The sequence below is a fragment of the Limanda limanda genome, chromosome 13 (assembly GCF_963576545.1).
Source record: "Limanda limanda chromosome 13, fLimLim1.1, whole genome shotgun sequence".
Lineage (NCBI taxonomy): Eukaryota > Metazoa > Chordata > Actinopteri > Pleuronectiformes > Pleuronectidae > Limanda > Limanda limanda.
In genome coordinates, this window is record NC_083648.1 from 15,005,827 (window position 1) to 15,032,165 (window position 26,339).

General features: G+C 44.9%; 1 protein-coding gene across 6 annotated transcripts; it reads right to left on the reverse strand.

Annotated features, from left to right (window-relative positions):
- LOC133018636 (myomegalin-like) lies at positions 1 to 25,998 on the reverse strand. 6 transcript variants are annotated; one of them, XM_061085050.1, is made up of 39 exons: positions 23,766 to 25,996; positions 22,205 to 22,342; positions 22,001 to 22,120; positions 21,819 to 21,911; positions 21,493 to 21,717; positions 21,230 to 21,388; positions 21,031 to 21,132; positions 20,342 to 20,479; positions 20,013 to 20,192; positions 19,663 to 19,857; positions 19,397 to 19,579; positions 19,205 to 19,321; positions 18,818 to 18,898; positions 18,589 to 18,695; positions 18,345 to 18,487; positions 15,809 to 16,103; positions 15,378 to 15,696; positions 14,083 to 14,287; positions 13,878 to 13,994; positions 13,517 to 13,779; positions 13,209 to 13,420; positions 12,879 to 12,996; positions 12,666 to 12,783; positions 12,043 to 12,097; positions 9,906 to 10,153; positions 9,724 to 9,828; positions 9,473 to 9,634; positions 9,037 to 9,291; positions 8,452 to 8,583; positions 8,251 to 8,367; positions 7,977 to 8,166; positions 7,774 to 7,895; positions 6,602 to 6,838; positions 6,394 to 6,495; positions 5,584 to 5,801; positions 5,361 to 5,504; positions 5,108 to 5,246; positions 4,712 to 4,758; positions 1 to 2,755 (listed from the first exon to the last, which is right to left on the reverse strand). In XM_061085050.1, exons 1-39 carry the CDS (start codon positions 25,071 to 25,073, stop codon positions 2,702 to 2,704), a joined length of 7,263 nt encoding a protein of 2,420 aa, XP_060941033.1. In that variant the 5' UTR covers positions 25,074 to 25,996; the 3' UTR covers positions 1 to 2,701. The 6 variants fall into 6 exon arrangements, with proteins under 6 accessions (XP_060941033.1, XP_060941032.1, XP_060941031.1 ...); XM_061085049.1 differs by having other exon boundaries at positions 5,584 to 5,804; XM_061085048.1 differs by having other exon boundaries at positions 5,584 to 5,804; positions 7,977 to 8,367; positions 18,345 to 18,484; positions 23,766 to 25,998.
- Between the last annotated feature and the right edge of the window lie 341 nt (positions 25,999 to 26,339).

A 26,339-nucleotide genomic window follows, 5' to 3' on the forward strand; every position in this document is an offset into this window, starting at 1 on the left:
AGATTTTAAGTGTTTTATTTATTCTTTCCCAAAATCTTTCATTGCTAATACTTGTGCCAACACAACACACTGTTAACTGTCATCAGAGACAGGATCCATATAGGTCCTGCATCGGCTTTCTAGTTCATTTTACACAAGATTTGAAAAATCTGCTTTCCACTCACATAAAAGCTGCACCAATCAAAAAGCAGTATATACATACGCAACTCAAGACCAGCAATACATCGTCTCAAACTGCCGTTTGATTCCCTTCTTATTAAATCGCAATAAGGCCTTGTTTACGCTCTAAAAAGGTGCTTTGTGGATCCAGCGTTTCACAATCGATCCAGTCATTGGCTTTTCTGTTTTTTTTTTACAGTAGACAAATCTTTAAAACATTTTCCCTTTAACTTCATTAACTTCGTTAGGAAATATGAAACTATTGAAATACTTGGCAACTTTTGTCTTTTTCAGAGGACTCGAGCGCAAATAAAACCTAAATTGGCAGATTCCAGATAGACAAGCACTGGTTCAAGGCCATTTCTACCACGGAGAGCAGGCTGTAGAAGCTCTGGGGCTAAAGTTAAAGGCGAGCAAAGCAACATTAACCAGAGCTTTGTTATCTGTGAACAATACTGTGACATGTCATGAAGGCTTTGCTGATGATTTCCTATCTATGTGACTAATCGAGTCAAAGTGACACAATCCTTTAACACACACTGCATATGACTCATACACCGCAGGGGGTGAATGTGGCAAACGTGTGATACAATGAGGTTTAACATCAAAATAAAATACATAAAGCTATTGCACAGCTACCCAGATGATCAACTTTGCAAAAAGCAAATGTTGGATGTTTTTTCATACACACACTCAGTCACACACACGTGCACACACGCACACACACGCAAAAAGAAGTTCATACAGAAAAAGCTGGTTATTTACAGCATAAAATGGCAAATGTACAGCAAGACAACACATCAAACTAAATGTGAAATTGAAGTGATTGGAGTGAGTGAATTACAGAACAACGATTGCACCAATACCCTGCCAAAGTTTGTCATCTATAAGAACTCGATAACCTATATTGCCATTACCATGGGAATGTTAAGACGGCCTGAACTAAAAAGAAAGACCATAAAGACTAAAGCAGAAAAAATCCGCTGTTAAGTTTTGGTCCAAATTGTCGCACAATTCGAAAAATAAATCAAACCACGCGTGTTAACGGTTACCGTCTCTGTGGCTCTAGATCCGCATCATAAAAAGTTTGTTTAGACAGTTCGTCATTCGCATGGATACGGCAAGTCAAAGTGAAATCAGAGTTCCAATTTCAAACTTCGGCAAGGATGGCCAATCCACTGTTCCATAGCTCAGATTTCTTTTTCCATTTATCACTCTCTTTCATGCATCAACACTCCAGAAAAAAAAGTACAGTCATTACACTGATAGTGTCATAATATAATGAGTGTGACTAATAATCCAGTGTCAGGCAAAGAAATATTAATAATAATAACCTGGTGCAGCATGATCATTAAAGAAAAAACGTTATTATTGCACATGCTCGTATGAGAACTCCTACAGAGGAGCTTGAATACGCGTTTAGCCTGGTTCCATTTGAGCACTTTGACCTCTTTGTAGAAATCACATCCAACCGAACAGAAAGTGGCCTCGAGAATTTAAGTAATTCAACTCAACTGTTTTCTCTTACAGCCGCACTTTGGTGCCGAAAAGCTCCGTCAGGAGCAAAAGACCTAGTCTTGTGACTGAAATGGAACCGTCCTCTGGCTTCTTCTTCTATTATTCACAACCCTTGGCTGACATATCATTCATGAGCTTCCTACACTTGATCTACGTAGCAGTGATCGCCCACCTCCTCTACATTCCTCCACTGTGTCGACTAGTGATACATTGTGGGCGTCATTGTTCTTTGCATTGCATTTGCACAAAAAAAAGAAGATGTCCTTCTTAGTAGGAGTGCCACCGGGGGGGGATGGTAAACATTTTTGTGGCAGTGGTGGTTGAGGGTGTCTTGTCTATGAGTGAGCTGTGTTCGATCACACACACACATACATAGATATGTGTGTACATATGTGCAGAATTCCCCCACAGGCCATTTCAAACATGCATGTACAACTTGTCTGTCCACAGGCTGTCTGGCTGTCAGGAGAGGATGCTCTTATAGACACATCATTTTATAATAGTTCTCAAAATTTCTTTAAATTCTCCAATGCAAACTCTTGGTCTGTTGTGTGTTTTTGAAACTAACTCCAATTTCCGATCAACAAAGATAAATCGTGACTGAGATCCGCGTCTTAAGAGCATCTTCAACCAGCTCCATCAGTAGGACATAGGTCACTGAATCCATCAGAGGCACATCTCACACACCTTCTTCTGTCACACACACACAAGAGGTAAACTGCTGCCAGCATCACTCATAGACAATAAAACATGGTGGTAGTTGGGGGAGGGAGGGTGGGAGGTAAGGCTGGAGGTGCAGATAACGCTGTGCACGTGTTGCCCAGAGGAGCGAGGGAGGGATGGACGGAAGCACTCTTATGGCAAAGGCTGGGGAGGAAACAGGGAGGAGCTTAAGGGGTCTTGGCTGTTTGAGCACAGAGGTCAGAGAGCTGGTAGGGTTGAGGCTGGTTCTTATCAAAAGTCTAAAGCAGGCATTCGCTGCTGCGCTTTCTCGTGGCCGGACGCAGAATGGCACCGCTGGTCTTCAGGAAACTGCGATCAGCAGGCCATACTCTGGCAGCACCTCCTGGGTCCTCAGCTGGGTTCAGAGACAAAGAGGAGAGGATACCAAGAACTAAGTTATTATACAACTTCACACAAACAGTCCTGATAAAACTCACAAACCGCTGGTGAGGTCAAATGTTCAAGGAGAGGTTCAGCACTTTGGCAAGAGAGTTAGATGAGTTAGATGAGATGATTTAATGCACTTTTATGTCTGTACGGTTTTTATAAAAAAAAGGCTGTTTCAAAAGACACATCTCAGTCTTGTTTCGTTATGATCTTGCCCCCAATCAAGAAGCAACAAGGAGGGGTTCAGTGCCCTGAGTTCCGCCTCTCAGGCTCCATACGGGCCGACCTTTCTAGTTTTGTTTTACCTTAACTTGAATATTAAAAAAATCAATTACAATTACAATTTCTCCACTAATTGAAAGCATTAATTACTGAGCTTCGAAGGTACTTTACATTGTTTTAGATGTTTTTTATGTTTGCATTGTTTATGCTAAGCTATGCTACCCTAACCCTGGCTTTTCCATCACATGTTGTGTTAGAAAACACAGTGGGGCAATCTTCTCAACTCAAACTCTGCAACAGAGCAAATTCTCCTTTTCCCAAAATGTGAAACTATTCCTTTAAAACAAGTAACACAACAGAAAAGAGCGGGTTGTTGTGCTTCATTAGTTGTAATAAAATCCTCAAAAAGCAACTGCTAGCAGGTGAAGAGAATGAGTGAGTAGTTCAGCATTCACACGTTTGTGACACGGTGACAGCAAACACACATGGAAACCGGCGTTTGATTATTTTAGCGCTACTGTGGGGGTCTGAAGCTGTAAATAGACTCAACCATGACACAGTGGACACATAACAAGTGACACTATGGTGAAGTAGCGGCTTAGTAGATGGATGTGTTTGGAGTTTTGTGTCAGTATTGTGAGATTTTTTGCTTCAGCCATGACAAGCTGGTGAGAGTCATACCAACCATGGCAGTGTCTCATATAGAAGTGCAAATAACAGCGACAAATTAGGACAAATAAGAAAACACAACAGTATAAACTTCTAACTGAAAAGGGCAGTAGCTGCTGAGAGGTTCGTCCCTGGTTGTATGAATGTCTGTCTTTCTCAAAGGAAGTAAAAGCTGTTTTTCACATTCCTTGTGCGGTGGCTGCACTAAACATGCATCCAATCAGTGACGAGCCTGGTGAACAGGTAGCAGGTATCACCCTTTTCCGTTGGGAGATTACGTCATTGTGTTTTGTGATTTGCCATAGTGCTTCCCCATTTTTCTTGATTTGCACATCAGAGCCACCATAGTTCCAGGTAGAATACAAGGCAACCAATGTAGCTGTGTGTGTGTGTGTGTGTGTGTGTGTGTGTGTGTGCGTGCCTGTGTTGCGTTGTCATCTTGTTTTATACTCAGACACAGAATGTTTCATGTCTATCTTTTAAAGCAGAAAACAGTTAAACCAGGATGGAGTTGTCTGTCGGACAGGATGGTGAAGCGGTGATGTCAGCATTATTAGACAACAGCAAATCCCCACTCAGGTAAAAGCTGTCCCAGACACCAGATATTTACTTCAGCTCTCACAGTTTATGCAGGAGGAGAAGTCTCACTATTAAGTAGTGGAACAACGTATCTGGGACAACGTCTACCTATCGACAAGACCACGAGATGACAGACGGTTACCAGCATAAGGAGAGGAAGAGGAGGAGCTTAGAGAGGAAAGTCTCAGCTCATTCTTCTGGGGGTGTAAACAAAAACAGGAGCAAGGACAGGAGAGGAGAGGAGGAGACAAATACAGAATGAAGGAACAAGTGAGACAGAAAAAGCCCAAAGTGATGAATTTACTTCACAAATACCAAAGACTTGAATATGTATAGGACAGCAGGGACACACAATACAATACTAATACTGTGACCGATGGAATATGTACACAAATAACCATGTAAATAATCATGTATAATATGATAAGTGAGAGTTTATATGAATAAAACGTACCTCTAAATTTGTCCTTGCTTTCTTCAGCACATCTCGAGTCCTCGACACTGCAACAAAACAAGAGCAACTACAGTTAAAGTGCTGCTACAAAACTATAACAACAAAGAAGTGATAATAAACAAATCAGCAACCTCATTAACAATAACACCCACATGACAAACGTAATAACAACTTTACTTTTAGTATTTAGACCTGGGGCATATTAAGCAGACTTCTACTTTTAAGATAAATACACAGAGGCCAGTATATAAAAGATTAGTGGACGATAAATCGCCTAATATCTCTCTCTCCACCACAAAGGGTCGGTCTCGCTCTCCCTTCCTTTACCTTATTAGGGCTGTTGTTTTACACTCCTCCCTCTCCCTCCCTCTCTCTCTCTCTGTAAGAAACACTTACACTGATTTACTATGAAGTGCTCCATGTTTTCCTTGGTGCGGCTGGTGCTCCTCAGTCTCTGAACCGTCCCCTTTAGAACCTCCTCCTGCTCCGACATCCGCAGTCTCAAGGACAAGATCTCTTCGTGCATACAGTGCTCCTACACACACACCAGACACAACTTTTGTTACCATGTCTCAACTTAACTGACATAACATGTTTGACTGTGAGAGCGATTAATTAAAGATCGGACGAGTCATAAAATATCACAAACCTTCTTTAGGTTTTGGACGGAGGGATCAGTGCTGGGCAGAGCTGCTCTCCAGAACATCTTCAGCAGAGACAACGACTCCTCCAGGATCTGCCTCAGCGTCCTGGTGTTGGACAGCAGACTCTTCACATATCCATAGTCCAGAACCTGCATCAGGAAATCAGTTATATTTGTGTTCTGCAGACATTAGTTGGTGATTTGTTGAAACTCTTTCTCTGGTTCTCACCAGATCACTGCTGTGTTTCTCGTGGCTCTCCAGCAGCGGTGGGCCCAGGCAGGCCTGCAGGGTCGTCTCCATGCGCTGGACGAGGCTCCGACCCTCGAGGACTTGCTGCTGCAGAGCACTGAAGTCGTCCACATGACCGATGGCGTGGCGGCCGTTTCGGTTTGCAAACGATCCGTCGGGAGCCTCCCCCTCGAGCTCAGAGTGAGGGTCCAGAGTATCTGCTGGAGATACAAGGACTTTAAATGACGTGATGGTAATGCTTTATACTGGAGTTAAGAAGTGATTCAAGTAAAGTGGCATAAGATACTTTTAATAAACCATAGACTGTATATAAAGATGGAAGACATGACAAAAGTGAAGCCAAATCGTCTTGATCGCCCCCTGGGGGCTGGGTGCAGTATATATCATAAACCCCGCCGTCCATCCTTAGTTGATGGAACATGAATCACACAAAAAAATCGAAATACATGTTAAATAGATTTTTGTCAATAATGGTTTCTGTCATTTATTTCTTATCACACTAATGTTTCTAATGCTTCACACTAATACTCCTGTTTCCTGGGTTTTAGGGGTATTCATGATTGACAGCTGAGACTGACTCGAGATTGGTCAAACACGTGTTTTGGCCGGACCTCAACACCACGGCACAAAAGCACAAGATGGCGGCACCAGTATCCAGGATAGTTTGGCTTCCATTTTGGACAACAGGGGGAACTAGAGTCGTGTCATCCATCTTTATTTACAGTCTAAGTAACAAGCTGACAAATCAAAGATCGAGTAGTAGTCATGCAGTTACAGTGTAAGTCACACCATTAGCAGTGCTATGGCTGTCGTCCAGGTCTGAGTAGGGAGGACCGGGCGATCCACAGTTAAACAGACCAATGTCCCTGACTGGTGGAGACGGAGCTGGGTCTGTGGAGCACACAGATGCACAAACCAGGCTTGGACATAACGCAAACCACAACACAGCACGCCGAACCTGACATCAAGTTAGTAGATCATGAAGTTTCCATCTCACCGTGCAGCAGCTGACGTCTGTAGAAGTTTTCTCTCTGAGGGCTGGCGGTGAGGGCAGAGAGGGAGGGCATCCGAGGGGAGCCGGCACCCAGCTTCTGCTCCAGCTGCTTGTGGAGCTCCAGTTGTTTGAGGGCGCTGTTCTCCTGGACGCTGGTTTGCAGCTGGGCCCGCAGACTCCTCACCTCCCCCAGCAGCTCCCCCAGCTCCACTGGCAGACCTGGGAGCTGACACAGGTAGCCTGAAGACAACATGCACATTTACTGGGGAGTCTGGAACGTGTTTGTTTGCTTTGCTTTGACCTTCAAGCCAATATGCTTTTGCCAAATGGCCATTAGTTGATTGCAAAGAAAATCCAATTAGTGAGGATCATTGAAAGGAAGCACAATTACGAAAATCTATGTGAACACGCTGCATAAAAGCAGATGAGTATTTCCGTTTATTGAGTGAAAGTGTGGAATTCTCTGGAAAATGATTTAAAATGTTGCTCAAATACAATTAAATTAAAATTAAATACAAATAAAATGTATCAACAAAATTAATAAAAGCAGTATGATCTTGATTTGAAATGAATAAGATATGATGTTGGCTATTGATTTACGTATAAATGATTTATAATGTGATATGTGAAAAGAAAGGAAATCAAAAAAAGGGATGGTCATCGGTATTTATATCGCGTCATGTATATGAAAGGTGTAAACATAAGTTTGTTGTTCTTTCTGCTCTATTTTGTGTTCATGGAATGTGTATAAGTGTATTGTTTCATTTTGTAAAACGGTTTTGGATTGAAATGAAATTAACGAAATACACTGAACATAAGTAAATTATGGGGTATGATTTATCTACTGAATTTGATTAGAGTTTGTAAGATATAATTTGTCATCTTTGATTTTAAATGACATTGTACTAATTTGCTTCTTGTCTTTAATCTTTTATTTGTCCTCTCTACGAAGAGCTTTGTTGCTGATCCTTTGAAAGATGCTTTATCAATAAAGTTATTATGATTACGCGTGTACATGGGTCTAAAAGGATGTCGTTCATACTACAACCAGAAGATGGCGTTAAAGTAAGAAATTCCCCAGAAAGTTCTACACATTAAAATAAAATGGATATTATTGTCCTAGTTAAAAAGGGAAGTATATTAAAAAAAGCTAGTGTATAAAATACACTCCTGACCTTTGCTGGCCTTTGTGCTGGAACACACTCGATCGTAAACTTGCAGTTCACTCTGCAGTGAGTGGATGAGCTCCCTGCTCTCACATAGCTGCTGCTGCAGGAGACAAACCTCATGCTGGAGCCTGAGGAGGAACGTAAACAAACACAGTGAGGTCAAGTGACGTGTAACAGGTCAGAATCTATATTCTCACAAACGCACTAACCTGTTGGTTCTTTCCTGACTGTCCTGTCGCTCCTGCCTCAGGGTGTGTATCTGCTGTCCCTGCTCCTGACTGTGAGTCTGAAGGCGTCTCAGCTCCTCCTTCCACTGCTCGGCCTCCAGCTCAGCCTGCTTCAGACGGGCCCGTGCCGTAAACACGGCCTCCCGCAACTGCACAACCTCCTCACACGTGTCTGAGGGACGAGGAGAGTCCACACGAGTTAAAACACAAAAAGAAAACAGAGGAAAAGACTTCAGTTGGATTTCAGACTCAGTACCGGTGCTGGCCTGCAGGCGAGACTGGAGAACCAGGTTGTCTTGCTTCAGGACTCTGATCTCGTTGGACAGTTGAGGAACTGTATCCAGTCCCTGAATGTAGATGTTTGTTGGTGCCCCTGGAAAAACACAGGTAAGTTGATGTCATATCTTCGAGAGGAAGAAGTGATCATGTTTTTGAGTGTAGGAGGGTTATATTGCACCTCCATCTCGCCCGCTGCTGGCCAGTCTCTCTTCCAGCTGCTGGCGGAGCCTCTCGTTTGTCCTGATGGACTCTTCCAGACGCTGACGGAGACACCTCACCTCCCGCAGGTGCTCCTCTATCAAATTCACACCTAGAGACAAGCAGATGAAATTATAAATAACCATTCCACAGTCTCATGAGGACCAGAGGTTTCTTTTCTGTCAGGGCTCCCACTCTGTGGAACAACCTCCCTGAAGAGATCCATCTGTTCAACTCTTTCTCCTCTTTCTTGAAGACACATTTTTAAAGGTGGGATATCTCAGGAATATTAACCCCTACCTGCTCTTACTATTTTAATCATTTTATGTTTCATTTTATCTTGTTTTTACTACAATGCTGTGTGATCTTCAAATTGCTGTTTCCTATAGCTTGCCTTCAATTTTACATTATTAACTTGTAACGCACCTTGTAACTGTGTTTTGAAATATGCCATACAAACATTATTATTATTGTATAACTATTATTATTATTTACAATTATCTGCTAATTAAACCATTGGCGTATGATGATTACACAGAGCAATTACAATATCACTTCTCCCCACCTGTGTGGCTGCTTCCTGGCTGGTGCCCAGATGATCCAGGAAAGCTTCCAACTTGCTGAACCCGGTTCTCCATGTCCCACAAATTCCCGCCTGACACTGGACCTGAGTCAAATTTAAAAGAGTGGCCTTCAGGGATGCCACCCAGCTGGTGCTGTTGAAAGGCATGATGGGAAAGCAGGCTGTAGCTGGAGTGGTCGTGCTGGCTTTGGTTGTTGAAGGGAGTGAACAGGGTCTTGTCATGGGGAAGTGCAAAGCCTGTAACCATAAACACAGAGACAAACAAGAGTGAGATCCTTTCATTAAAGCACTAGAGAGGATTAGGAAACCGTGCTTACACACACACACACACACACACACACATTAGAAGTTATGAAAGTCTTTAATTTATAATTTTGAGATAAATTTCTCATATGACACACACTCCCTGGCCCCTCACCCCTGTTCTGCTCATTCATCCGTTTGTACAGCGCGTCCAGCTCTGGGCGAACAGCGATCACAGACAGGGCCCTGGGCCAGGGGTCAGAAGGGATTCCCTTACCCCAGACATCAGGGCCAGGGGGGACAGGGAAGAAGGGGGAAACAGGTTCACCGAAAAGGGCTGGGGGAGAATGACAGGAAGTGATGTGTAACATGGAGGAAGAGGAGGAAATGGTCATCTATTTGTTTTACCATCATTGAGTCCCATACCTCTGGAGGTCTGACTGGTGAAAGCCACAGGGGCATAGCAATGCATGTTGGGACAGCTGCTGGAGGACTTGAGGAGGCCATGAGGAGGAGGGAAAGATGGACGGACTAGAAGAGGGGGAATGGAAGGTGAAAGGATAGAAGAGGTGTGTTCGCACAGAGGGAGAAAGAAAGATGAAACTTACTGTCTGGTTCTGATCGGTGTCCTGGCTGCTGCAGCCGGTGCTCCTCCTGATACTCTCTGCTGTCTAAATCCGAGCACAGGTCTAGGTCCTCATTGGTCCTGCACTCGTCGGACACCAAGGAGGTCCTGTCTGATTGGTCGGTGGTCTCGGAGAGGGCGTGGCAGCTGGACGGGGTCTCAGGACGCTCCTGCAGCTTGGTGTGAAGCGACTCAATGATTTTATCTTTCTGCCGCAGCTCTTTACTCAACCTGGGGATGACAATCACATATCACAGTGAGCTGAAAGAAATGCAGCAAGTCCATATCAGGCTACGAATAACTATCAATTAATAGTCATGTATTATATGAACATAATTAGTTATGATGTTTTTATACTTAAAGTATTCATGAAACATTTACATGCGTCATTAATAGCAAAACAAGAAATAACATCATTAAATGTTACTCATGCATTTTATTATTGATGAACTGTGATTTGTTTATTCATCAATTTTCTGATAAATTAAAATGTTTCCGAAACTGTTTAGTTAATCACATAAATGGTTGAACAGATTCATTAAATAGGAGAATTTGATGCTTTTCTTTGCCACATGATACTACATGTTATTGTCTTTGGAGTGTTGGATTGTTTGTCATACAAAGTAGTACATAGGACGTAGGAGATGACACATCATTTTCTGAGACAAAACAACAAATACATTATCAATTTCATCCATCTTGCGTTCTAAAAAAAAAATCCCAATCTTAGTAATAAAGTCATTTTATTTTCCATTTCAGTAATCACTTTTAACAAGTTAAAGCTGATCCTCTGTACTTGGGCCAATCTGCCAGCATTTACAAGTAGGAGTGTTTGTTTTACAGTGGATCTCTTCCTGTAAATACACAACATGTGCAACTCTTACTGTGTCAGCTGTCGAAGCATGAACTCCCTGTCTCTCTCCAACAGCATCCTGCAACACGCCGCCTCGCTTGCCTGTCTGCGACCCACAGAGAACGACCACAGAGAGTCCCTGTATATGGGGCTGCTCTTAGAAAGCATAGATTTCCACAAAGGAGCCATCTGGCCGAGTCCAGTCTGTGAACGTCCCTGATTCACAACTTCTGACTTCCGCTTTAATGTCCTTTGGTGCTTTACCAGTATCTATCGTAAAGATGAATTCCAAACAAAAGCTCCATAAGAAGGCAGCAGTTCTGCTCCAGCAGGAGAAGTCTTATGAGGGATGAGGCACCACCAGGAAAACCCTGTCACACTGAGCCTCTTAAGCCTGGCGGATGGGACACCTGTAAGTCTATTCAACTAAAGCAACTTAACGGTAAAGGATCCGCACTTGGGCCAGTATGTGGATTAACGGCAACCTTCTGTCTCCTCTCCAACATAAGGAGCCATGTGGACGGCAGCTTGCGTGCAGCAGAGCGTCACATGACAGAGAAAACTAATCAGAGCCAGCGCTCTACACAGCGAGCTAATGACTTCGAGGGAGATCCAGTGATCACAGTGTTGCAGGGGATGCCGCAGGCTGCTGCTGTGTTGATCTGCAGGTTTAAACGTTGCCCCTTTTCAGATGATGAGTACTGCATAATATAAAATACTATCTAGTGTAGTGCATTTCTCCAACAAGGCCCAACAATCCTACTTATTTGTAAATATGACATAAAACTATCAACTCAACTATCAAAACTACCTTGCTGAATCCCCATGACGTCAGATTATTTTTTTTAAATCTTGATCTTGTGAACATGCCAGGTCTTGCAATGCAGACAAATGTGGAAAACATCTAATGGCCTCTTCTCGGCCACCGTTGAGCACAAACCTCCACCAAGGCTAACGCACAATCTCGCCATGTCAAAGAAAATACAAATAAATCCTGGATTTGCTCTTTTATCCAAATCTAAACATTTAATGGGTTCTTCCTTGGGTAGCGCCCAATCTCCTCCAAGATTTCATGGAAATCAGTTGAATTGTATAATGAGTATATAAGTATATATATCTGAATTGATGAAAACATAACCTCCTTGGTAGAGGTCATGATAGAGAATATATTTTTGTATTTATTGCCACTGTTAAATGCATCTTACCACCACTTCAAGTTGTGACATTCTGTTTCACTCACACATTCATCACGTGGAAGTTAACTCACCTCAGGGCGAGCAGCTCGTGGCCCGCTTTGTCATCATGGCTGTCTGCTTGGTCGCCTGTGAAAACATGTAAATGTAAATAGTGCGTATTGTTGATTTAAATATTTACTGTGTGTTGTCGAATGTGAATTATGTGTGTATTGTTGAGCCCTGTCAGAAGGAGGACAGATAATCACTTGGGACAGGCAATAAAGTTATTTCCTTCTATTTATCTATCTATCTATCTATCTATCTATCTATCTATCTATCTATCTATCTATCTATCTATCTATCTATCTATCTATCTATCTATCTATCTATCTATCTATCTATCTATCTATCTATCTATCTATCTATCTATCTATCTATCTATCTATCTATCTATCTATCTATCTATCTATCTATCTATCTATCTATCTATCTATCTATCTATCTATCTATCTATCTATCTATCTATCTATCTATCTATCTATCTATCTATCTATCTATCTATCTATCTATCTATCTATCTATCTATCTATCTATCTATCTATCTATCTATCTATCTATCTATCTATCTATCTATCTATCGATTAATTTAATATAAAGCTGTAAGACATGAAGTAGTTTTGTGTGCGTGGAAAGTAAAGGAGAAGACGTCTCTTACGTCCGCTGATCTTGGTGACCACTCTCTGTGCCAGGGCAGAGCTCTGAGCCAGCTGCTCTCTGAAGCTCTGACCCATGTAGTAATCAATATCGTTCGCTCGCAGCAGCTCCTCGAAGGCCTAAACGTTGTGGAGAATGTGAGCCAGAGCATTAATAATAAATAGTCTACTTAATAAATAGAGAACTGAATTAATTCAGAAGGCGTTTGCAGTACCTTTGTGGTGTCTCCCAGGTGCTGGGTGAGGATATGGCAGACCCCCTGCCCCTCTCTGGTCCTCTGCCTCAGGTGGGACAGCTCACGAGCCTGAGCCTGGATCAGAGAGTTGTACTTCCTGTGAAGGTAGGGAAAGCATTGGAGGAATGTTTTTATAGGAATGTTTTCAGAACACTACTTTTAAGTCCAGTGACTGTGCTTCTATTGACTAATTCTAGATAAAATAAAGGTGTCTTGGGTTATTTATGCAGGGATTATTGACCCACCAGGGGTAAGAGATAATCCTCACAAGCCCCTGTCCCCACAGCCCTTCTGTCTCTGTCCACTCACCCAGGCCAGGTGGCACATTTCTCTTCTGCTTGGTCTTTCCCCTCCAGTCTGGAGCTCTTCAGTTGTGCCTCCAGTGACGTGACACGTTCCATCAGCTCCTGTAGCTCCCTGCTGGGTTTGGGCCCTGAGCGAATCCCTTGGGGGTCAGACATCCAGCCCTCATCCTCCTCCACGCCGCTGGGGGCTGGTGACTTCTCAAAGGCCCAGTTCACCTAGAAGGTGAGAGTGAATTCACACAAAAAAAGCTCTATGAAGCATCAGTAATATTACAACAATGACGCAGACCAGCTGATTAATGGTTGCCGTACCTTTCGGGGTGTGCGTTCCAGACTGGAAGCGTAGTCGCTGGTGGCAGACAGGGAGCGCACACGCAGCTGCAGCCCACGGATCACTTTATGGCAGCGGGTCAGCTGTGAGCGCAGATCCAGGACCAGATGTTGGACAGAGGCCTCGTCCCCCATTTCATAAGTTCCTCTGTTACTGCTGCAGTTACCACTGAACCAGCTGTTGCCTGCACCATCATAGTCCTGCTGATGGGACAGTGACGTGCACATCTCCAGGTCGTCAAACTCTGCAAGGGGGGGAGAGGTTATTCATATATGCATGATGAATGTGTGCATTATATAGGAGAACATTTATGTTGGTTGTCTTGTTTTAAAAGTTTGTTACCAGGGCTGCTGGTGTCTTCTCTTTCAGCTTCGTTCTCACTGCGACCACACGTCTCATAACCCAGATCCTGAAGATCCACCTGCACCTGTTTGTTGGCTTGCTGCACCGACGTCTCGGCTGCAGAGAGAAACGACCAAAACCTTTTACACTTGCAAATGCTTGGTTGGGGTTTTGAACACTTGACGTCCCTGGGTGTCAGACTCACTGAGCAGATCTCTGTAGTCCTTCAGCTGCTCCGCCTGAGCGTGGACCGTGGCCTCAGACACCATCAGTCTCTCCTGCAGCTCTCTGTTTTCCTGGTGGCTCAGAGCCAGGTCCGAGCGCAGGCGGGCCGTCTGCTCGCCCAGACCCTCGTCTACATCCTGCCAGGGCGCTCCCACCTCGCTCCCCTCACCATCAGGCTCCACATCCTGCAACAGCAAAGGGTTGAAGGGACATGTAAAACAGGAATGCAGTGGTGGGATGAAACAACCAGCATTTACATCATTACTGCAATTAAGTACATTTGCCATGTATTTGTACTTTACTTAAAGTAGATGTATTTTCAGGTACTTTCCCCCTTTACTCCACTACATTTATTCGCCAATAGCTGAACTTTCTCAGCAACAACATTTTTGCAATGCTTTGTGTTACATGTTCACATTGTTTTTGTATATTTTAAATAATCAATAATGACAGGGGAATTGATCCACTGATCAAATCAGACCAGCAGGTGACATTAGACCCCGCCTCCTGCAGCAGCAGAAGAAGAAAGACCTTAAATGGATTCAGAAGAGGCGGAGACTCTGCCATAATGATGTAATTGACTGTATAAGGGAATAAGTACTTTTAGTCAAGTAAAAAGGTGAATGTAGTACCTTTACTTGTAATTGAGTACTTCTACTTTCACTTAGGTAAAACATTGGAGTACTTCCTCCACTAATAGCGGTTTGTCATTTTCCATGACTTTAACAAATGGAACATTTGTGATGCTAACTGTTGGAATATCAGTTAGTTATATAAACAACCACAGGACTCAAAGCTCAAACTTCCTCATACGGAGGCTGTTAATAAACAACACAGTGAAAAGAGGTCAGGGGTCTGGAGGCAAAGCTGCTCCAGCACAGTTAGCTAAAATCTGCTTTACAGCCCACAAACACAAGGCTTTATCAACAGAGGTGGAGTGTTACTACCTTAATATTGTTATATATTTTGCCACTTCTATTCAACTAGCCAACGCCCAATTGTCTCCTGAAATCAAAACAAGCTCCACCAAATGTCCCACACTCATAGATAACGGTTCCCTAAATGTGTCAGATATTGTTTTCCTCAATGATTACTTGTATTCCCTGTAGCTCTCTATGAAATGTTATCAGATGCAAGGATCATAATACATTTCCAGTGAATTTATTACATCTTCTGTGATGGTAATTACCTGTATAAGTCAAATAAGTGTCCCAGTTGTTTTTATTTTAAGGACATAAACTAATGTAGATTACAGTGTAGAGTGCAATGTGTTACCTGGTGTGTGTAATGATGGGATGTCAGCGTGCCGAGGTCCAGGGAGCATGGCCTGGTGCAGCGCCTCTTCCCCGGCTCCTCACTCACATTAACACACGGAGGACCTCGCTTCCCAACCAGCACCGAAGATGTTCCCTCCTCTTCATCTTCCTCTTCAATGTCCTCCTCAATGTCCTCCTCTTCGTCCTCCTCTTCTTCTTCTTCTTCTTCCCAGTTCTGGCTCCTGTGACTCTCCTCTGTGTTTGTCCTAAGTCCCACAGCTCCAGCTTGTCCTTCTTTCAAAGCCTGGTTCTCCTCCTGCAGCTTCTGCACTGCACTCCTACAGTGGAAAAAGGAAATCACATAGACTTAAACATATTGAAGCTTTCAGGCCAACACAATAAACAAAGTTTTTCGAAGACAATCAAAACAACTATCTGACAAATATGCACCTCATCTGGGCCACAGATGTGTATCCATCCCTCTCCAGCTGTGACTTTACTTCCTCGAGCTGGACTTCAAGTGTCTTCTTTTCTTCCTCGAGCTGCTTTAGTTCAGCTCTCTGGGACAGTGACGCCCTCACCAGCCCTGCAGTCACAGCCTCGGCTTCAGGAGACGTCACAGAAGCCTGAACGGAAGACAAACTTTTCGCCTTCACTTTATCCTCATCCTCCTCTATGCTGTCCGAGAACTCGTCACTGCTGGCATCTTCATCGTCTCCTTCCTCCTCCTCCTCTGTGCTGAGCTCTGGAAACGCAAAAAACACATAATTAGCCTTTTGCTCTTTAGTTAAAATACGAATCAAATGTTTTTCTTCTTATTCTTGTACTTTGAAATCCCTCCCTCTCTAGTGTTCATTCTCCGTCTCTCCACAGCTCTGGCTGTACTGGATCACCACTTTGGGAGTCATGGGACTAAAATACAATGTTATGTCATAGTGCGAACCGGCCAAGAACACATTCAAGGCGGTACAGCCCAGTGTGAGTGTCTGTGTGTGTTCATGAAAAAGACATAGAATTCAAACTGAAACAAATGTATTGGATCTATATCCTTTACACAAAAGGGTGTGTAAGGTGTTTGTGTTCCAAATCTGAAAATAAATATGTAACACATTCTTGGGTTTTGTGTTGCTAAAGTCTTGTATACACACTCTGAAGCAAAGAGCCAGTGAGGAAACACATGCATGGATGTTGGTTTGCTGCCAGGAAACTGAGGCTGGGTGGAAACAAACGGGCAGGGATTTCAAAAGAAAAGTGTTTTATGTAATACGCCCAAATGATACACAACAGACACTCTGTGCCATGGGGCATGTGAATCATAGGTGTTTGGGTGTGTACCTCTACGGTGCATTAATCAGACTTAAGGAAAGTTTAAAAGTACTGAAGTTTAAATGTGAGAATTTTCTTTGTGCTGCTCGGGAGAGGGCAGGAAACTTCTGGGTTATTATTGATTGAACAAAGTGCTCTGTAAGCTGAACTGACTGGATGTGGGGCCCTGTACACACACTGCACACTGTCATCACTCTCACACCGGACACATGTAGCTGTGCACCGTGCCTGTTCATGTGTGTGTCATTTCAACCAACAGGGATTTCATGTTTTGTTTTTATATCAGGTGATAACTGAGTGAAAGGGCTCACATGAGCTTCCCCTTTATTGACATTGTGAACGTCTTACTGTTAAAGCAGAGCAGCCATGCAAACATGAAAACCATGCCACAGTCTCATGCATGACATGAACGAAAAACACTTGTTTGGATTGGACATGTCTGGTTACACATATTGTAAGAATTATCTGCAGTAATCGAACAAATTATCATATTTCTGACATTTAAATGTGACCTTATTTAAAGCCATTTATAACATGTGGGTTTCTACAGTAAACAGGAGATAAACTGGGAGGCTGAGGAAGAAAAGACTAAATGCAAGGTGGGTTGATCTCTGGAGAAAGAAGGAAAAGGGTATAGAGGATCAAGGTGGGGGATTTCAGGTTTGGGATATTCTTAAAACAAATCCCCAATTAAACACAATAAAAAAGAGAAATCTGACGAAAATGCCAGCACATGTTTATTTTGCAGTTAAAATACAAAAAAAAGTGTGGACAAGGATTCCATCTTTGAGAGATCAGGACACAAATCCCAAGAAAATGCACTTTGTCTACTATGAACTATAAATACTTAAAGAGCGAATGATATTTCTGCCATTCACCGGTTGCAAATTAACTTATAATATATAACTTTATATATATTTTACTGCCATATTGGTACAAAGCTGAACTAAAGCTCAACTAGCAGCTTAAAACAATACACATATCAACGTTGACCTAAGGAAACTTTATGTTTCATGCATAACTGTCGGACTAAAATGTAACTACAGCAGGTTTACTCGAGTATGAAAGCGATCCAAGGCTGAACTTGGGGAAACTTCACTGTAAACGGGTCTGGCTTTGTATCTTAAGTGTGAACATCCTATTCACGCACAGATGGTGTAAAACAAATGATGGATGGTGAGACGTTTTCACTGTAAGGCATGAGTTTGTCGTTTTCTCCACAAGACGTAACTTCACTGTGACGTTAAGGCTGGAAGAGTGACACGGGTGAGAGACAGTAACACACGACAATGGCAATACAGAACAGTCGCACTGCAAAAGCAACACGCAGGCGGTTTTCATCAGACAATGTAAAAACATATTCACACCACACTCACAGAATATATTAATAAATAAGACTCTGAGTTGCACATTGCCACTTCATAGCATTGAGGTTCGTCTGTAGTGTTTGTGCTACCTGAACCAAGCCGTCTGCACACTGACGGTCCTGCTTTGGTTTTCATTCACACTTTGAGCTTCACAGGTTTTTCAGAACAGTGACCGCCAGTGGCAGCAGGAAGCTTCTTCCCACTTAAACAGTGCTAGTGTCAGACAGAGCATCACAGAGAGTTAGTGACAGTGCCCCTCGCAGCCCCTGTGGCTCGACCCCGCCCATCCCCACCTCCAAAGTCGGGCTGCCGTTTGGCCGCCCTTTCCAGCACCAACGCCATGTTACGGGTCCTGGCCAGCACTTCCTCCAGCTGTCCACGCAGCGCCTGAACCGAGTCGAGCTCAGTGTGGAGGGCCTGCCTCGCCTCTGAGCTGCTGCCAGGTGGAGAAGATGAGAGCAGAAAAAGTGTCTTAAGGGCAAAATACTTACTGCATGAAGAGTAAACTGTGATAAGAGCTGGTTGCAGCTGCCCTACCTGTCACTCTTGGTGTGCATGTGCATGAGATTTTGGTATAATCTCTTCTCTGCCCTCAGGGCATCATTCAGCTTGTTGTACTCTGACACAAGCTGCTCCAGCACACACTGAATCAGATCGGCAGCCAGGGTGGAGGAGGAAGGAGATGGAGAGTAAATGCACAATTCTTAATCAGCACAAGCCTCTAATTATCATCTGACTGACTGGGAATAATGAAAAAACATCTTACTTGGGGATCAGAGACGTCTTCTGTGGGCACTCCTTCGATTTGCTGCTGAGCTAAAGACAAACGCAGAGCAGAGAGCTCCTCCTGCAAGAAGAGGACACAGCGGCATGACTTGATGTTGTAAGATTATTTAACAAAAGCAAACACAAGCACTGTTCTTATGCATCATCTGAAAATTAATTCGTGGTGTTCTTAACTGTTCTTAGGGATGTTTTTAAATTATATTTGATCATCTTGATTCCTAGAATTGTTCTAATAAGTGTTTTTTGATTGGGTCATTTTTTATATGGATTATTAGTGTATCCCTAGTTTTTCTTTTCTTTTTCTTTTTCCCCTTCAATGGTTTCTCAAGTATATATAAAGATTGTATTTCAGGGTCCATGAAGATACCTGAGCCTCTCTCTCCTTCCTCAGGACCAGCTGCAGCTCCTCCTGGAGGGTCTTCATCTCTGCCTCACTCTCTTGAGAAGACAGCTGCATTGCCTCTTCCTGACCCTGCATCAGCTCCTGTTGAGTAAAGCACACGGTGAATTTCAGATATCCAGGAGACGAGAGCAAGGGAATGCATGCGTGTACTGATACCTTGACAAAAGCTTCCTTCTCTTTGAGCAGAATCTGCAGGTGCTCCTTCTCTCCTCCCATCTCCCTCTCCTTGTCCCGTCTCAGCTCGTGCAGCTCCTGCTCTCGTAGCAACTTCTGTCTGCGTAGCTCCTGCAGCTGGCCGCTCCGCTCATTGATCACTAAGGACAATCTGTAGGAGGAATCCTGGGGGAGACAGAGGAAAGCATTGAAGGTTTTCTAACTTAGTTTAGTTGTAAACAGTTTGATGTAGTAGTCACAGTGCATACCTGCAGATACTGGTCTTTGGAGCTCAGAGTGTTGAACAGATCCTGGACCCGGGCTTGGTGTTCATTCGACTGGCGGCTGCGGTCTGACAGCAGCTCCTGGAACAGTTTCTCTTTGAGCACCAGCCGAGCCTTCAGCTCCTCCACAACCTCAGTGGGACCGGCCTGCACTCGGGCCACGAGGGCGGCCGTCAGATCCTGTACACACACACACAGAAAAACACACAAAATTTAAGTGAGAACAAGCAACACAGGTTCGTATACCTGGGATGGTTTTCCAAAGCTTTGAAAATTGCACAGCAAACAATAAGAAGCCATGTTAACAAAAGCCCTAAAACGTGTGTGTGTGTTACCTGAGCCTCCTGGCTGCGGCTCTGCAGGGCCGCCTGCAGCTGGTTGATGATGGTCTCCTTTTCTCTCAGAGTGTTTCTCTCCTTCTCCTCACTCTGCTGCTTCAGCCACTGGAGGTTCCTGTAGGCCTCGGCCGCCTGCTCCAGCTCCAGCTCTTTGCCTCGCACCAAACCGTCCAGACTCTAGTCGTCAAGATCACAGGTGCAACCACACAAAAAGCAAGATCAGTTCAGATTCTGTGGGCAAAAAGACTAACCATTCTTTTTCAGCTCAGAGCCTGGCCAGAAGTACAAACCACCAGGTCTGATATCTTTTGGTGTAATGAGCGTACCGTGATGGTCTCTTCGTTGTTGGACAGGATGCAGTTCAGTCTCTCCAGGTCTCGCTCTTTCTCCCTGAGAGCCAGCTGCAGCCCCCTCACCTGGGCCTCGCGCTCCTCCACACTGCGGAACTTGTCATCAATGGAGCGCTGCAGACAACGAGAGGTATGGAAAATCACACAGTCGCTAATTCTGCATTTTTCTATATAGTGTTCAGTTTGCGGCAAAAATTAGCCATTATGAAAGATTCCATTGTCTTTCATCGATCACAAATTAATTAAATCAAATTTGTTGGGGTATGAAATTTGCATTTTAGTGATCTTTGGGGGGAAATGTGGAGACTTTTCATGGAACATTTTATTATGAACAGCACACTGCACTAAGTTCTGGCATCTAAGCACTTCCCCACCACGGCTGTATGGTTGCCACAGGATTTAAGAGGACAATAGAGATGTTTTCCCTCCTGTCTGAGGCAGAATTTTATGCTGACTCACTGCTTTGTGAGGGATTTTGCATAACTGTCTGCCACCGGCTTGTTCGACAAAATGCACACTTCACTCTTTTCTCATGAAGAACCTCGATATTTTCCCAGGCAAGGCTCCCATGACAGTCCCATGAATCCCAGTCTATTGTACTGTGATCCACATGACACAGCAGTCTTCACTATCATTGTGTATATGAATGTGTGTGTGTGTGTTACCTCCAGAGCTCTGTCTCTGTCTTTTATACGCTCTTTTAGTTTCTCCAGCAGAGCATCTCTTGATTTGGAGCTTGCTGGTGAATCCAACATGTCTGAGTAGTCCTACAGAGATAAAGGTTTTAGACAGGATCAGAAATCTGTGGACGTTTTTTATCTATATACTGTGTGTGTGCCAAGTGTGTAGGTATGTGTGTGTTACCTCCAACTGTTGCTCCTTGTCCTTCAGGCTGTGTTTGAGCTGTTCGAGGCCTCTTTCTTTTTCCAGCACCACAGTGAGTTTCTCAGCTTCGCTCGCCTTCAGGGCTGCTTCTTTAGCCTGAAGCTCACAGCGGGTTTTCTGGAGGGCACAGCGCAGGTCCTACAGAGCAGAGATGAGCGGTTACACACACGATGCATTGTTGACACTTCAAGGCGACTGAATTATTAATTTTCTCACACCAACACAATCGCAAACACACTGACCTGGTTGTGTTTTTCCGTGACCTCCCGGTGCTGCAGCGCCTCCTGCAGATCGGAGTTCAGTCTGTCCTTGAACCTCTCTAAGTCGTCTCCTTGCCGCTGGTTCTGTCTAAGACTCCTCTGGCTGGCCTCCAGTTCCAGGCCGAGGGAGAACAGGGAGCTCTGCACCCCCACCAGCTCACTCTGCAGATGGGCGAGCGTCAAGGACTCGCTGGCCCCCTCCTGAACCTGGAGAAGGAACAACCACGGAACAAGGTTACACAAAAAGCAGGACATTAACCTGGAGACAAGATGTCTCTCTAGCATTAAGGATGTGTATCAGGTCTCACCTTGCGTTGAGTGAGCTGGTTGCGGTGGACTATTTCTTGCAGCTTGCACAAGGTGGCGTTCTGCCCTTCAATCATCTGATACAGCTCCTGAGCCTTAAAGCAGAATGAATATGTATGAGCATCTTCTCCACTGGAGCAGGCAGCAGCTCACAATGACCAACAGCACAAAAACAAACACACACCTCAGTGTCTTTTGTGCTCATTGACTCAGAGAGGTCCTGGATGGTTCTTTCTTGACTCTGAGCCGCCTGGCGAAGTGAACGCAGCTCAAACTCCATCTCCTTCAGATTCTCCTGCAGCCTCTACAGATGAAGACAGAGATCGCAGTCAGGCCGTCATCAAGCCACAAGTGTGCTTTTAACAAAATAATTTTTTACATGTCATACCATATTGTTGGCCTCGCTCTCGTGGATCTTGGCCTGCAGAGACTGAACGTGGAGCTGGGCCTTCTGCAGCTCGTTGACACACTGACCGGCCGCACACTCATACTGGTTCAGCTGGCTTTGCTGCTCCTCAACAAGACTCTGTAATAAAGACAATTAAGATTATATATTTGAAAAATATACACCTAAAAAGCAATATTTCAGCAAATATACAATTCAGACGGTTTACTAGTTCAAACATCAGATCAAGTCCAGCTGCTGAATTATTTGTGACAAAGACAATTTGCCTCGTCAACGATACAGAGTCCGAAGGCTGCATAACTTTCACAGTGGGTTGTGTAACATTGTGTGTGTACAACATTTAGAAACCCTGCTCATCCATGTGTGTACTTTGAAAAAAGCTTGGGTGAGTAGAGCGCCCCTGGAGAGTGTGTGTGTGTGTGTGTGTGTGTGTATGGTAATGTGTGTGTGTGTTATCTGTGTTACTATTATCTTTACATAACCAGTGTATGAATAATTCCAACTTCCAATGAAAACCTGATTGGGAGGATATTATTAAGATACATACTGATTTAGACATTAATTTAAGATGATATAGACAAAATAAATGTATATTAAAAAAATAACGTTATCACTGAATTGATGTTCCTGCGGCAGCCAACCAGTACTGAGACAAAAGGGTGGTCTGACATTGCGTGGATCACTTGCCTCAAGGGCTCTGGGTGAAAATAGGACAGTAGCGGAGTCACTCTGTCTTAACGTCTCCCCCCCACGTCTAACCTACTTCAGTCAGCGGCCCCTGCACCAAGATCACGCACTCTTATTAAAGAAGATCATCTCATTCAGATGCAAACGCACCCCCAAAGACTATAATTATAAAAAGATGATTATTAGCTAGGGGAGGGGAAGCCGGCTCTTTGCACGTACTCAAACACTGACGCACGTTCTCTTTATGTACTAGTGCAGAAAATCCTGTGCTGCAACTTAATTAACAACTGGAAATACTGGATGAGTTATCTGTCTGCAGGCAGTGTTCATGCTTCAGAGTATTTATCAGCTGCAGCAGAAGGTAGACATACATCCACAGCATCCAAATTCTGCAAAATGCCCACGTTTTTACTCTTTACTTCCAATTTGTTGACATAACCAACGACCTCTTTCTACATGAGTGCACACACACACACGCACTAGGAAATTAGGCCATGTCCTGTTTCACCGCTTACCCACACCTGACCGCTCATGTAATGTATTCTAACACAGATAACTAAGCAGGAGACTCACACACATCCCCGTAGTTCACAGTAAAAGCTTGTGGGAGAGGCTTTGGTAGGATTCAATCGACTGACAGCTGGATTATGAGGCTAATTACGCTAAATTATTGTGAGAAGTGGGGAGGCTGCCCCATTTGCCTGTCAAAGATTAAAGCCTGGTTTACACGAGGCTGCAGATACTGCAGATTTGCAGTGCATAGGCAAAAATCCTACTTCTCCACCAAGTGTCATCATCCTACAGTAGTTCAACACTTCTAATCAGCAGCATCACCGTCCTCCTCAGGGTTTTATACCTGGTGTGGAGGTGGCCGAGGATACTCTTTGTACAGATCTTCTAATATATCCTCCATGCCAGTCAGGTTGAAGTTCTGATTCAGACTGATCAGAGGGGTCTCCAGCTCAGGTGTTGACATCAGGATGTAACCTTCTCCGTCTGGAGTTCCATACGACATTCCGAGGACAGAATCAGAGAATCCCAGCCTCATGGCTCCGTTACTGGAGCTCTTCCGGAGGAGCACTGGCAGCTTGCTTCCCTTAGAGCTCCGGACTGGCCGGTAGATGGCACAGCTCTGCAGAAAACAGAGGGCCGCAGAGAGGCTGGGCCCAGGTGAGACTAGACCATGGGGGGCTCCCATGTGCTCCTCAGAGAGGGAGTCAAACATCCGGTCATCTATAGGGTCCTTGGGGGACCTCAGAGGACCATCTGTTATGGCCCCAGGCTGGAGGTAGTCCTCAGACGTCTCCAGGGACGCTACCGAGGGGCTGGAGCTGATACGTCCGGCCAGGGTTCGATCACTGTCTGATCTCCTCGAGGGGTCCTGAGAACCGGGGACCAGAGTGAGAGAGGAAGGGTGTTCTTCTGAATTGTCAACACTTTCTAGATCTTTTTCTCCACCACCTCCTACTCCGATAAAACTGGCTGAATCTCTGGTTGATGGCCCACATGAAATGCTCCTTGCCAACTTCCTGGGCACCTTACAAACAGCTTCATAATCAGAGTCTGCCACCCGCCAGTGGGAACACCCTCGACACCTCCTGGGAGTGCTGGGCAAAAAGCGCTGTGAGCCTGCGACAGTGATCTCTGACCCTGGTCCTGCAGGACACTGTGGGTGGTGGTGATGTTGACAGTCTGGGTTGTCGTCAGCCCAGGACTCGTACAAAGAGTAGACCAGGTCATCCTGGAGCAGGGCACAGTACTTTGCATGAGTGAGACCCGAGATGTCCACCATGCCATCGCCTGGCACTTCATTACTTCCAGCAAGTGTCACTGCTCCCTCTTCTGAGTTGGTTTTCCGGTAGAGTCCACCGATGCACTGCCTCAGCCGGTGTTTCTCCTGCAGGAGCCGCTGCAACCTTTCGATGGACAGGGCCTCCACGCGGGCGATGACCGTGTCGAAGCGGTACATGCGGTCCAGCATGAAGATGCACTTGGAACAGGCAAACTCCCCTCTGCCGTCCCGGGTCAGCTCTTGCCCCAGGGCATGGGACAGCAGCACCTGGAGGTTGAGCTTGGGGCTGGGGTGGAAGATCCATCGCCTCTGGTTGCCGCAGAGCTCCCGGCCACAAATGCGACACGCCTCCTTCATCTTGAGATCGAGCATTCCACAGGTCAATGGTGATTTAGGTGCAGAGGAATATCGTATTAGCTGTCACATGAAGACACCGGTGCACCACGGTGGTTAGTCGCCTCCCAGTTTGAGACACGGTAAGGCTGGGGTCTTTCTTTGTGGAGTTTTTCTCCTCCTCCCACAGTATTAAAACATGCAGATTGGGGTTAGGTTAATTGGGCGTGAACTCGTCCAAAATGTATCCCACCTCTCACCCAATGTGAGCTGGGATCGGCTCCAGCCCCCCTCTAAAGGATGGATGACACCTTGAGCCTCAGTGTAAAGAAAAGACACTCATGTCAAAATAAAAGCATCTGATGCGGTGTCGAGCTCCTCATGACACTGGTTCTTACAATGGCATTTGATTCATTGGCTGAAAGACGAGGTTGAGGCAGCAGTGATCCGGCTGGTGGAGTATTGGTCCCACATGGGGTTCTTAGTAGCAGGGAAGGTAAAGCAGGTTGATAAATACTGTGACCGTCACTGAGAGGGTTTCATCAGCTCAGGATCCCCGTTCATTTCCTGGAGGTGCAGGTGCATCGGGAACATGGCGCGGCACCTCCCCACTAATATCACTGTCTCGTCACGTATTATCCGTGGTGTGTGCTCAGGATTCCTCCACAGCACCGCGGGCTCCTCTGCACCATCCCCCGGCTGTCAGGCACACACCAGCCGCACCGCGAGCCGTCGTTACCCGGTCCTTACCGCCGGTGATCGGAGATAATAACCCGCCGCTCGGAGCTGCTTCCCGGGACAGTGTGAGTCCTTCCCCCGGTGTCTGTCTCCGATGAGAGGACTCCTCGTTCATTTCAGGGCCGATACCCACACGTTAGAGACACACACACACACACACACAGGGCTCGATCCTCCGGACTCGATCCTCTGGGCTGATAACGAAGAGGCTGCACGAAGCAGACCTGCAGCGGAGGACCGAACCATTCCCGGGACGCGGGGGTGGAGGAGGAAGCCCGGTGCAGTGGTCAAACTGGTTTAACATGCACTGTTGTTACGACTCATGAGGATGAGTTTCATTTTGAATCACGCACACATTGATGTGTCCTGTGTCCAGAGAATATGTGCTGTATCTCAAGGTTTGCTGTTGAACCGATGGAGAGGTGCTCCCCCGGGAGTCTCTCACTTCCTCCTGCCCGGTTTACTGAGCTCTGCTCGGCTGACTGAACAGCTACACGCTCACTAACGTGGAAGCATTAGTGATGCTCTGAAAAATAACACTATATTCTATATATCCTTTAGAATAAT